The sequence below is a fragment of the Triturus cristatus genome, chromosome 1_1 (genome assembly GCF_964204655.1).
Source record: "Triturus cristatus chromosome 1_1, aTriCri1.1, whole genome shotgun sequence".
NCBI lineage: Eukaryota > Metazoa > Chordata > Amphibia > Caudata > Salamandridae > Triturus > Triturus cristatus.
Window position 1 is genome coordinate 593,858,219 of NC_140579.1, and position 13,527 is coordinate 593,871,745.

Below are 13,527 nucleotides of genomic sequence, written 5' to 3' on the forward strand. Positions count from 1 at the left end.
TACTCTTCCAGCTGTTCCACCTGGAACACGGCACTGGTGTCGTTTTCTGTGAGAACCACGGCATTTCCTTCTGCCATCTTTGTCGGTAGTGCGTCAGCCGTTCACGGTACGATCTCTAGATGATGAGCCCGAATCCCGTCGCTTGCCACCAATGTTAGAAGGCGACCTCAGAGGGGCCCGGAGGGAGCCCTGACTGCCCTGAGACCCACCCTCGAAGTATCGTAGCCGGGCACTGGCGGGAGACTCCTCAGGGGAGGAACCTCGCTTCTAGGATCGTACACTCGGCACCACACGACAGAGAGACACCACACGAGGAGTTCTTAAGAGCAAATCTTTATCAGATCGAGTGGTAGGATCTTTATGATCAGCAAGGCAAAATATATACAAGTAGAGCGCGGGCTCACAAGGTCTTGGAGGGGGGTCAGGAGGTAGCGGGACAGTCTTTGGGGTTAGGAATCAAATGCAGGAGCGTACCCGGCGCACAGCTCACAATCCTCGAGCTGGGGGATACGCTTGTCGTCGTGGGGTCCGGCGGGACCACGAGAGTCTGTGGGAGCTGCGAGTCACTCAGCAGGGCTCAAGCACAAGTTCGGAGGTCTTACGATCTTCAGGGAGCCGCGAGTCACTCAGCAGGGCTCAAGCACAAGTTCGGAGGTCTTACGATCTTTGGGGAGCCGCGAGTCACTCAGCAGGGCTCAAGTACAAGTTCGGAGGTCTTACGATCTTCAGGGAGCCGCGAGTCACTCAGCAGGGCTCAAGCACAAGTTCGGAGGTCTTACGATCTTCAGGGAGCCGCGAGTCACTCAGCAGGGCTCAGATGTTTCCAAGGCGAATCTGCCGGACAGTCCCAGAGCACCCCTTGTTATAGGGCGACTCCTCTCTGATGTCCGGAGTCTGTGCAGGCAGGGGTCTTGTCACCTGGGGGTCGCTTGTTGGGGTTTCCTGCCATTGTCCTTTGATCCTTCCGGGGCCGGGTCGGGAGGAGTCCCAGACACCCAGCAGGCGTGGAGCCAGCCCTCGGGGAGGCCGGCAGGTTGATCGAAACCCACCTTCCCAGGGAAGCGCAGAGGTGTGATAGAAACTGCTCCTCCCTCTCTCATCCCAGGGGGAGCGCGATGTTCTCCAGCCGGAGTGGCGCCTCTAGGCCAGGGTCGCGCTGGGGCTGGGCGGCCATCTTGTTGTATGAAGTGGGCACGCGGGCCCGGTGTGGCCGAAAGGAGGAAGGCCACGGACGGGAAGTCCGGGTTGGGTGCGTGTGAGTTCTGGTGGGAAGAATCGGCTAGGCCGTGGGTTTGGGGGCTGGTGTGAGGTGCAGGGGTCAGGTCTAGCTATGTTACGAGGGCCGGGTCTAACACTTTGCCTAGACAGTATTAATAGTTGTTGAAGTTACAAAAACAACACTGCCACAGATCGTACCGCATTATGATGCATAATTTGCCTTTTCTTGATGCATAATTCTGTTAATACTGCCCATAATTGGGTCTTCTACAACTTCATAATTCCAATGCCCAAAGTATAAGGCACAGGACGAGAAAATAGCTGCAACAAAATTAAAGAATAAAAAAAATTTCGTTGGGGATAACGAAAAAATATCATTGGCTTTCTTTTTTAGTTGAAAAGCAAAGAAAAAAACATAAGCCACCTCCGTGAGGGAGTCAAAGCTAGACTGGGTGGATGGGAGGTGTGCATCGGGGTACACAGATGTTCCCATTCATAGAAAACTCAAATAAAGGGAGGCAGAGAGGCACCTGGGGCATATTAAAAAAGTTTATTTTCCCACAGATACTTCACAAATCATAATGCAGCAGGTGTGCCCCAAGTCCAGGGTTAAGGGACGAACCTCAGCGAGATGTACCTAAATCACAGAAGTTAGCAACGTCTTCAAAACTGTGAGGCGCACCAGAGCACCGTTCAGTCTCAGGTGAAATCTTGGAAAAGGTCATCTTTACTTAGCTCCGGCACTATTGACTCACTAATCATATTCTGGAAGCTCGCCAGTCTTGACTCCGCTCCTCCAAAGTACACAATGTTCCCAAACGCTTGTGGTGCACTACTGTCTACCCACGGCACGAGGGGGGTGGCCACATTGGCGCTGCTAGCATCCTCAGCGGCTTTTAACCCGAGGTAGCCTCACCGGGATGATGTGTTTTAGAGATCCTGCGGTGCACTTGATCTGTTCCGCCTTACAAGATTGCCCCTGCGAGTGACTGGGGGCAGCATTTTGTACATCCACTCTTGTTTCTGAAGGAGGACACCAAGGGCCACCCACACTCTGCCTTGGGATAGCGCAGCCGGCATTCGGGGCAACACATAGCAGCTATTCAATTGGACCAATTGATGTCAACATAGACCTCAACTCCTAGGATGAATGATGTTAAATGAAGGATTGGGACTGGTATGTTGTGTCAGCTGGGATGTGGAGTCTTCTATCTGCGCTACCATCAAGGCAAGAGACTGTGACCTTTGCCTTTACCACAAGGAAGGGGATTGGCTGCTTGTATCTTGACTGGAGCTCAGCTCCTGCGGCAAGAGTGAGACTTCTCTCAACAGCTGCAACGTGCCCGGTGAGTGAAGACTCACAGTTTCATACTCACTTGGGCTGTGAGTAGCTTAGAAACGCAGAGCTCTTTCATAAACAGCATCCCATGACTCACTTCATGGACCAAGAGGACCCCCAAAATGGGGCTCTGTGCCCCATGGACTCCCACAACATGCATCTCCAGGTCCTGCCTACTCCACACTGACCATTACTGTTACATCTCCCAACCTCTCAACTCTGAGGTTCATCTGACACGACAACCTTGGATGCCCTTTTATCTGGTAGAAATGCTATCTGCAACAAATTTTAAAGAAGCATTAATAACCAACAGATCTTTTGTTTTCTGTGTTTTTTGTTCCGGGTCTTGAATGGACTGCATCCTGCCAATCAGGAGAACTCGTCAATTTTCCCTACTGCTATTGTCATGTAACATATAATATATATAATATCAAGCATGCACCTTCCATTTCCTCCAGAATCCTCTATTCCAGGAGCCCATCGTTGACAACGTGGATGCTGACATGTTCTTAAGTGTCCTCTGCAGCCCGGACCTGGTCCCCAGGCCTGCCCCGTGTTTGTATGTGAGAGTAAGACAAGGGGGGGGGGGGGCGGCGGCCCTCCTTCGCGTGTGACTGACTGTCTTTGGGGCTCATTTATGCAGTTGGGGTGCAATGGGATCTCAGTCCAGTCATCAGTGTCTTGAGACTCTGTCCTTTCATGGATAGCCTTTAGTATCTGAGAGGCTTGTTGGAGGTTTTGATTCTTGTCTGTGGCAACTATGTCATAAGATGACGATGACAAGCTTATCCTGTAAGTACAAGGCACTATTAGGCAACCATTCCTCCCACAAAACAACATTTCCACTTGTTGTTGCCATGGTTGGCGCCACCTTGAGATAACATTTAGAAGCCAAATTATCACATCATTTACAGGAGGCATGGGGGGGGGGGGGTGGTACCAGTTCAGGGTTGCAATCTAACCAGTATTTTAGCAGCCTGGGGGATAATTTCATGCCAGAACAGGTTAAAAAAACACAACAGGAAAATCATTCAAATTCGGTTTCACCTCCCTTTAAATATAAATTAAAAATAAGAACCAGAAGATTAAAACACGTTTAATGAATGTTTATGGTTCCAAAACTCTACCTAAATCGCTTTTAAAGTGACTGCAGGCAGGAATGATGTGTGTAAAAATACAGACGATTTTACACAAACTGCTATTCGAACATCAGCTCCTGGGTCGTTTAGAATCCTAAAACATGCACAAATGATGTGTATTTGTCTCTGGAAAAAGAACGTGGCGGTGCAGCACTGAGCATTCTGCACTCTGGCAAGCCCCAGTTCGACTGCAGGACAGCGGGCTCAGCACAGAATGGGTGCGTCCTCCGGCAGTGGGGGGCTCATCGCACGTTTTTACTGGTGATTATTTAGGTTTCCAGTTGGGCCCTGAGCCTGGAGCTGTAACAGCCTCATTTACGGGGCATGAGACGTCCAAGTCGGTAAACCGACCCCTTGTTTGGTTGCTGCAAATGTTGCACCATTGATGGTTGTTACTGAGGTCAAGCTAACTAGTGCTATATAGAGCAGTGTCTGAGACAGGAGTGGTTCACTGATTGTAACAAGGATTGGCACAAGTCTATGCTGACTTCACGCTACACACTGGCAATGCATGCACTCACTAAACTCAACCATAGTACTGGTAAATTCATATCAAATGATCTATTAAATTGGGCGTGACCATTCCCATGGGTTATGCGAGTAAACATGGCAGATTCTTCTCTTAACGGATATGCAAATCTCTCAACATATGCTGCAGCCATTGACAAAGCCAATCAATTTTGGCGTTTGCATAGTCAAAAGATTTAAAACACATGCAGGACAAGTTCCACATGTACAACACAAGTGCAATTTCCTCAACATGAAGATGGTACCGACCGCAGAAGCAGTGCAAGCTTCCATTATACACAGTAGCAGTTCATTTTTCCTCAAACAAGACAAGGTACAGCAGCAGTGGCTGGTATTTAAGAGCTGTTGGTGGTCAGGTTGTGAGGGGTGGAGAGCGGGAGAAGAAGGGAATGAAAAAAAATAAAAACACGTACCTGTTGCTGCCGCCGCCGCCTTTCAGTCCTCTTCGCCTGCTTCCATGGCAGGAAGCACCCGGCTCCCAGGCTCCCCATAACCAATCACAACGTTGCAATGCAGCGTTGTGATTGTACTGAGCACTGTGGTTCGGCACTCAGCCAGGGAATGGGAGGCTGGGCATGTTCTGCATCAAGGCTGTAATACAGCCGGGTGCAGAACATGCAAAGTGCACATGACAGTTTGGCCGGCCCGAGACTACAGGCCAAAGCCTCTTGTGCACTTGGAGTGGGCAAACCACTCCTTGCCTGCTCTGTGACCAGTGCAGCCTGGCCCACCACTACCCAGCTGAGCAAGGACGGAAAATAAAATGATAATAGCAATGAGTTATTATCATTTTATTTTTCCTTTTTGGCCTGCTCAGTAGGGCGACGCTCCTCCACCTTAGCGGAGGAGCCGCCACTGAGGTACAATGAATGCTGCAACAGCGCGAACACACTAACAAGCCCTGAATAGTAACAGCAAAGGCAGATGCAGTGAAATAGTTTGTGACTCGAATGTAGGTAAGTGATATGACTAGGCCGTAGGGAGAAGAATTAAAGCTGAGGTACAGGCGGAGAAACAATAAAACCACCAGGGAAAATGTAACTGTTACAACTGTGTTACAACTGTACAGTATACACATAATTAGTAAGGCTGCATGCCAGTGCTGGAATTGGGAAAAAAAATTCTCCAGGAATCCATAAATTGAGGGTCAAGGTGTGGCAGAGGGGGGAAGGGGGCTGAGTTATGAGGGGTGAGGCTTGGAAAGCACAGTCTGACAGTCATTTATTTGAAAAAATCTGCTATGAACAGCTTGGCAACAAGGACCTGGTTCTTCGACAATCCGGAAGCAGCGGCGGAGTAGCTGGAGGGTTGGTGGGGAGCTAATGAACACAACTCCCGTTGAGAAAGCAAAAGACCCTACCCACGTGAATGAAAGGACCTCATACTGGAACGCAGCGAGATCCATCCTCATAATGAACTTTCCCCGGCTCGGCGGGTGATGCAGATACCATGAAACGGAGGTAGCTGCTGACTCATTGGGTCTACACATATCTGATGGGGACACAATTCCTAGGGATTTGGCCCCTGTAAGGGGACTGTAGGATATCGATTGTCTAGGGAGGGATGGGAGGATGGGACACCCTCACATTTCTACTTTTAGTTCACAAGTTGGGCGATAGGCACTTTGCATAGTTGAGTTTATGGGCTGTTTACTGCCCACAGTGCAGGGGAGCAGGGAGTGGGGTTGTTAGAATGGGGTATTGAAGTCTTGTTCTGTTATTGTTGAGTCGGCACAAAAAGATGGTGTACTGCGGAAGGAATCACAAACTTACATACATATCCATGAGCGAACAAGGAGGCAGTAGCATTAAAATATTGGGCTGGAACGTCAACGGACTGGGGGACAAGGTTAAGCTCTGTGTGGTTTTGCAATATATCAGGAGGCACACCCCAGATGTAATCCTTCTCCAAGAAACACACTTGGTGGGGAATTCCTGCAGGACACTAAACAGGTGGGTTTACAGACTGATAGCTCACGCAGGCTTCACTTCTTGCTCAAGGGGAATGGGAATCATGACTCGAAACTCCTTTCCCTTTGTGGTTCACTCTACATAATCAGACAACCTTGGAAGATATATTGGCATCACAGAGCAGTGGGAGGAATGCACGCTCACTTGCATGTCTATCTACGTACCGCTAGGCCTCCAGAACCGTACATTCAAGGACTTGGGGACTATACTGCTCTCACTTCCGTAGGGTCTGCTGATGGTGGGAGGGGACTTCAACTCTGTGGATTCTGGCACTCTGGACCGTTATCCCCCCCCGAGGCACTGGGATGTCAGCCAGATGGTTGCCCGATTTCCTGGAGGCCTTGGGTCTCACGGACGCATGGAGGGCATACCACACGGACACTATCCAACACACATTTCATTCGGGGGCACACAGTAGCCTTTCTCATATAGGCTACATCGTTGTCCCAGAGTCCCAGCATCCCAGATCCCACATATCCACGAAATTAGATATATGGTGAGGGGCATCTCTGACCATTCCCCAATATAGACTCACCTAACACTGGGTCGGGGTGGGGTGGGTAGGGTAGCCCCTATTGACCCATGGTATCTCCGCGACCCTAACGTACGCAAGGCCCTGCTCCAAGCCATAACCTATTATTTCCAAGAAAACAAGGGCACAGTAGACTCCCTCCAGACACTGTGGAAGGCATTTAAATCTGTGATACGGGGGCAGGCACTCTCCCTGATAGCTGGAACACGTTAGGAGAAAATGAAAGATCTAGTTGAAGTGGAAGGTGCGGTCCTCAGGCTGGAAGAGGAACTAGGAGAGGAGATTACACAGGAAAAGCTACATACCTTGCAACTTAAAAAGGATGAATATAAGGCTATAGCCACAGTCAGGGCCAAATCGTTTGGGAGAGAAGCGGCGGGCAGGGTGTATAACATTGGGGATAAGGCAGGGAAACTTATAGCTTGGCTGGACAGAAAAGAGTTGGCGTCCAGGTTGGTGCAGAATTGATAGACAAAGATGGCCAATCCATCACGGATCCCCAGGCTACCGCTGACACATTTGCCGCACACTTTAGTGGCATCTATTGCACACATACTTCATGTACCGAAGAAGATTCCCGGTCCCTACTCAGAGACATTGTCCTTCCTGCCCTGCCGGATCCCGACCGGTGTTAGACCTGGCACCATTGGCGTGGGTCACCCTTCCATTTTTGTCTGTGCCTCAATGTATTTTTGTGCTGGTGTTAGCTGCTCAGGGCACTGTGCCACTGCCATCCAGTGCCACAGTGCAAGTGCTCCCTAAGGTAAAATGTATTATGTGAATTGACTTCCATGTTTTGCTTATTTGGTTTACTATCAGTCCCTAGTAGAGTGCACCAGGGGTGCCAAGGGCTTGTATATCCAAATGCTGCTAGTGGGCTTGCAGCACTGGTTGTGCCACCCACAGAAGCAGCGGGGTAAAATGTGTCTAAGGTCTGCCATTGCAGAACCTGCATGCAGTCTGGGCAAGTGTCCCCACTTGCCAGTCCCTAAACCTTCCCTTACCTTCATATTAGTCACCCCTATGGTAGGCCCTAGGGCAGGGTGCATTGTAAGGATAAGGTAGGACATGCCCTGAGGTGTGTGGCATGTCCGAATAGTGAATGACAGCCATTTTCGTTTTTCACTATTGTAAGGCTACCTGCTCTCCATAGGCCAGAATGGGCTGCTAGATTATAACACTCTATAATCCTAGCAGGCTCAGGAAGCATGGTAGAAATTCATGTTTAGTATGCCTGAACTCAGAATAATAAAATACATCTTTTAGTAAAGGTTATTTTAATATCCTGGGTTTGCAAATGCTACTTTTAGAAAGTTAGCCTTTGCGTGCCTAACCATTTCAGTCCGCCTCTGGAGGGGAGGGCGGTCTTCTTTGTGTGTAGCTTGAGTGACAGGGCTGGGAAGTTCCAGGAGACAGGCTGGGGCTGCCAGGTGGTGAATAGAAAGATTACACCAGGATGGGTGGGAGGAGTGCACCTTGACTCTGAATAGGGCAGTGCTCTGCCTCCACAATGCTGGTTCCACCCCCTGGGGAGCGTCTGATGTCTCTGCCCTGCCTGCTGAAAGAAGAAGCCAGAGTCCCGACAACAAAGTGCTCCTCACTGAAAAGAACTGGACTGGGATTAGGCAAAGGACCCCCTGGCCTGTAAAGACAAAAGAAACTTAGTATAAATGTAGGAGCCCTGCTCCTAAGAAATCAGATCCTGATTGAACCACGAAGGAACTCTGCCTGACCAGAAGGACCTGGAAGAAGCTGAAGGAGGAGTAACTTTCCCTGACCTGGGGGATTGGCCTGCAGTTGGTGCCTTGCTGAGAAAGGAGAGGAAAAGACTGAAAGAGACTTTGCACTTTGTTTTCAACTATCTCCAAGGGCTTGGAAGAAGAGCTTGCCCCCTGAACTGAGTCCCAGGACCATTGGACTCATCTGCCTTCAAAAATGGAGTTGCCTGGACGATCTGTGCTTGTTTCCCGCTGGATTTGGCCCCAGTACGCCTCGTACCCCATCCGCCGCGAAGCCGTGTCTTTGCCGCCCGGCACCATGCGTCTACGCTGATCCAAAAGCGTTAGTACGCGCCGTACCCCTCCCGGCTGCATCGCACCTAACCTTCCCTGCCGATTCGAGACGTACATCACTGGCTGCCGAACCCTGTACGCCGGACCCAAGTTCCATCATCCCGCAGGTACGGTCCGTATGCTGCTAACATACTGCACCGTGCCGTACTCAGAGCCAAGAAGCCGCAGTACGCTGATCCTCCCCGTACGCTGTACGGCGCCTAGAAGTGTCGCCGCCTATCCGCACCGAAGGTACGGCTCGAACGCCGAACGCCACGGACTCTGCAAGCTGATTTGGACCATCCGCACGTATCCCTGAAGGTCCCGTACCAACGCCGCGTCCCGACGCCGCGACCGGACCTGCATCTTTATACGCTGCCGAACTACGACCCAGACCCATCAACTTGTCCCGCACTGTCCGTCGCGGACTCCACGAACTTAAGGTACTTTGTTCTGTTCGCCCCGGAGTCCGCACCGATTGTTTGACTCATACTTTTCTTTGTTTTTAATGTGGACGAGTCGCACACCCAGGTACGAACCGTACAAAGCCTAAAAAGAAGCAGAATTGAGTAAAAGAAGCCTATTTTTGCATTTTAAGCCTTTTTACAAGAACATTAAACTTTGAAATAATACTGTGGTAATTTCTAATCGTTATTCTGGTCTTGTGCTAAGCCTTATATAAAGAAACCTATTTTTGATATAACCTTGACTGGTGTCCATTTGTGGTGTGTCAATGCATTACTGTATGTGTTCACAAATGCTTAACCTATGACGCCCTGAGAATAGTCTTGACTGCTTGCGCCACACTACCTAAAGGGTGAGCAGGGGTTATTTGAAAGGGTGATCCCCTTATCTTGACTTAGAATTGAGAGTCCCTGCTTGTCGCAAGTGCATACCTGTGCCAACTAGAGACGCCCATTTCTAACATGACACATTTGCCGCACACTTTAGCGACATCTATTGCACACATACTTCATGTACCAAAGAAGATTCCCGGTCCCTACTCAGAGACATTGTCCTTCCTGCCCTGCCGGATCCCGACCGGGAACTACTGGACAGCGACTTTACTAATGACAAAATTGTGCTAGTAATTAGGAGTCTCCGTTCGGGTAAGGCGCTGGGCCCTAACGGCCTTCCATTCGAGCTCCCTAATCTAGAGCCAAACAAACTAGCCCCACATCCGCAGACCATGTTTGCGGATTGCAAAAAGCTGGGGATGCTCCCACTGGACCAGAGGGTGGCCACGCTCATTACCATTCATAAGGAGGGTAAACCCAAGACGGATTGAGCCTCTTATAGGCCTATCTCTCTCCTCGATGCTGAGCCCGAAATTCTCGCTAAGCTCCTTGCCAATAGTCTTGCTAAAGTGATCAGCGGAGTAGTACACCCAGACCAATCAGGCTTTATGTCCATGCGCAATACAGCACTGAATCTCCGAAGAGTACACGGAGTAATGGGAAGGTTGGCCACGATACAAGAACCGGCGATAATAGTCTCCCTGGATGCATCCATGGCATTCGATATCATTGAATGGCCCTACCTTTTTGCCGTCCTCATAAAGCTGGGTTTTGGGCTCCTTTACTCGGAGCCCCTGGCGTAAGTTATAGTGAACAACAAAAAATCTGAGGTGTTTGCACTGGGTCGGGAGACCCGCCAGGGATGTCCGCTGTCCCCCCTCCTCTTTGCTCTTGCCTTGGAGCCCCTTGCAGCGTGGATTCTTAGATATCCAGTCATACGCGGCCTCCGATGGACGGAAACATGGGAAGACCGCATATCGCTATATGCAGATGATATCCTTTTATTCCTAGCCTCTCCAAGAGCATCGTTAATTGAGGTGTTTGATATTTTTGCAAGCTTCGGTAGATTCTCTGGATATTCCATAAACTGGGGTAAATCCATCCTCTACGTCCTCAGCGGGGACCCACCCATTATACCTAAGGGCTGCCCTATACAAATCACCACAACGGGTTTCAAGTACTTGGGGATCTTTGTGACATCGAACGAGCACCTCTGTTACGCTCGCAACCTCCTCCCGCCCTTACAAAGATTGAAGTGAGATATATTAACCTGAAAGACGCTTCCTCTATCACTGTTGGGTAGGGCAGCACTTTTTAAAATGATGTCCCTGCCCTGCTTTCTCTACGCGCTACAAAACTACCCTGATACAGTGCCTACCCGATACTTCAGGGAAATAGAGGGACAGCCGAGGGACTTGCTGTGGGAAGGGATGTCCCGAATAGCACTGACCAAACTCACCCAACTGGTTTGATGGGGGATCAGCCTTCTCGACCTCAAGAAATATTATTGGGCGGCGCATCTTGCGGCCATTAATCACGGCACATATCGCTGTATAGATGACCCAGGCTATGCCATGGATCGATGACTTGTCCCGGGGAGGAATTACAACAGACCCTCTATTCTAGACCACGGTGGTTCCCCCTCACTGGGCCAACCAAACATTCCGTGCAGGTCTGGCACGCAGCAACCAAAAGCCTGGGATGGGAGCGAAAACTGACGTTAGCAACACCTTTCTGGGATTCAGAGACGCTTGGGGATCTGTGGAAGTCGAAAGGGTTCGACAAGTGGGACCTTATTGGGGTCTCAAATGTCAGGGACATGTGGGTAAAGGGAGACGTGGTGTCATTTGCCACCCTACAACAGAAACACAAACTCACCAACCCAGAATACTTTTGTTATCTTCAAGTCCGACACGCACTACAGTCCCATTTCACTAAAGGTTCCTCCCCCCCACAGTCCTCACCCCTCGAGGACAGATTGCTTGATGGATACCTACCAGAGAGGCAATCTCTCTCATGTGTAAAAAGCTAATAAACAACACCATAGACTCCCTCCAGGGTACCAGGGTGAAGTGGAAAAGGGATGGCCTTGAACTGGATGACGAGGAATGGCAGAAAGCACTCGCCTCTCCACGGGAGGTAGCAATTTCAGCTAGATTGAGACTCGTTCAGCTCAAAATATTGCATAGGGTGTACGTCACTGGACCCTGCCTGGTTCGCATGGGGAGGGCACTGGGAGGGGATTGCAGAAGACAGTGTGGTAATGAGGGCACGTTTATGCATATTCTATGGGAATGTGACCTTATTCAGGTGTATTGGCGCCGAATATATACTGTTCTTAGCGAAGTGTTGGATTTAGACATTCGCCCTGAGGCGAAAAGGAGCCTTTTGAATGTATGGGAACCCATGGACCTGGGCAGAATGGGTAAGATCTGGGTCACTCTAGTCCTCATGGTGGCAAAAAGAAACATCGCTCAGCTATGGGGAGCTGCAAACCCGCCAACGGTAGCTGAATGGAAGAAACACATGGACTGGTGTTTGTTTGGCGAGCAAACAGTATATCTCGCTAGGGGCTGCCCAAAGAAATGGTCACTAATTTGGGGGGCATGGAACACATACCGGGGGGGGTGTCTGTAGCCCACCGCGCAACTCTCTTTCTGCTGACCTGTCCTCGCAATGAACGCAGCGTTCCAGGAACTGTCACTGCTCAGCTCAGCTACTACTGTGATTATTACTGTGATTGTTGAATGAATTCCTCTCCTGTATACAATGCCAATTTGATTCATGTTACCATGGCGACACGTGTTGTTTAATAAAAAGATTTATAAAACAAAAAGATTACGTAATTGGTCACAAAGAGGTTGCCTTTTAAAATATCTTACAGGGTTAAGACAGCTGCTTCAGAGATCATGGTGTACCCAGCAATTTTGAGGGGATTAAATTAGCGGTAAGATAACACTAGTGGTTAGCACAGTTCTGGGCGAGTTCTGTTTTTGGTCCAGTCACACAGTTTTGACTCATAAAATAGCACAGAGGATTAATGTAGCTGCTGCAAAGCCATTGTGTAACATGCAGATCACAGATTTGTTTGAAGTAGCTAAGTGGGCTGATCATTTTGTTACTTCATGAGTAGCACTGCAAAAGAATGAAAAAGATATAGTAGGTGCCATTTCCATCAGTAATTGTGTAATTACTCATAAAGACAGATAAATCTTGCATGTTTACAGTGCATGCACATCTCTTACATAGGGAGTTGACCAAAGTAAAAAACCTACCTCCAATATGCTGTGTGCCTTTTTTTCTTCAACTGCTTTGGTGTCTAGGTGTTAGGCTCCAGATAGCTCTCATGCACTATTATACTCAAACAAAAAGGAAGACTCAGAGCCCTTTAAACTAGGCTTTATGTTGTGTGCCCAGCTAGAAGTATAAGAAAGAAAGCCCCCTGTTGCCTGCACATTGCTGCTCCCAACAGAACACAGAAAATGTGCAGGTGCTGCTGAATTGTGTCTCGTGTTGGAAAATGACACAAGGACAATTTCCAGGGTCAGCCGGATCCCAGATTCTGCCAGGAAGAGATGCCGAATCGGGATCCGATGCTATCCTCCTACGTTCCAGCCAGTGGAGTAACAATAGCCCTCGCGGTGAGAGAGGGCCCCTCGACCTCCAGGGGCCCCCCCTCTTCCACTGTGCACGGATGGGCCTGAGAGCTCCTGACTGGGTCTGAAGTATGAGGACCCCCCTCCATGCACTTTGTAGGGCGGCCCCCTCAAACTTCGTTACGCCACTGGTTCCAGCACTGATTGTATCCTTAATATGTGCAGTTCTGGATTATTGAACTGGATTCTGAAAGTAAAATCAGGTTGTGACGCTTCTACTGGGGCACCGTTGGTAATCGCATTTATAGCACCGGTGCAGAGCGGTGCTGGTTCTTTCCCTTTCAAGTTAAAGAAGCA

At 49.5% G+C, this 13,527-nt stretch overlaps 1 protein-coding gene across 1 annotated transcript in view; it reads left to right on the plus strand.

The window, feature by feature from the left end:
* Window positions 1–4,456: 4,456 nt before the first annotated feature.
* LOC146870680 (uncharacterized) overlaps window positions 4,457–13,527 on the plus strand; it is a 101,940-nt gene continuing 92,869 nt past the window's right edge. The window contains exon 1 of the mRNA XM_085643415.1: window positions 4,457–4,537. Coding sequence (XP_085499541.1) covers window positions 4,457–4,537 — 81 coding nt within the window. The remainder of the gene's footprint in view (window positions 4,538–13,527) is intronic.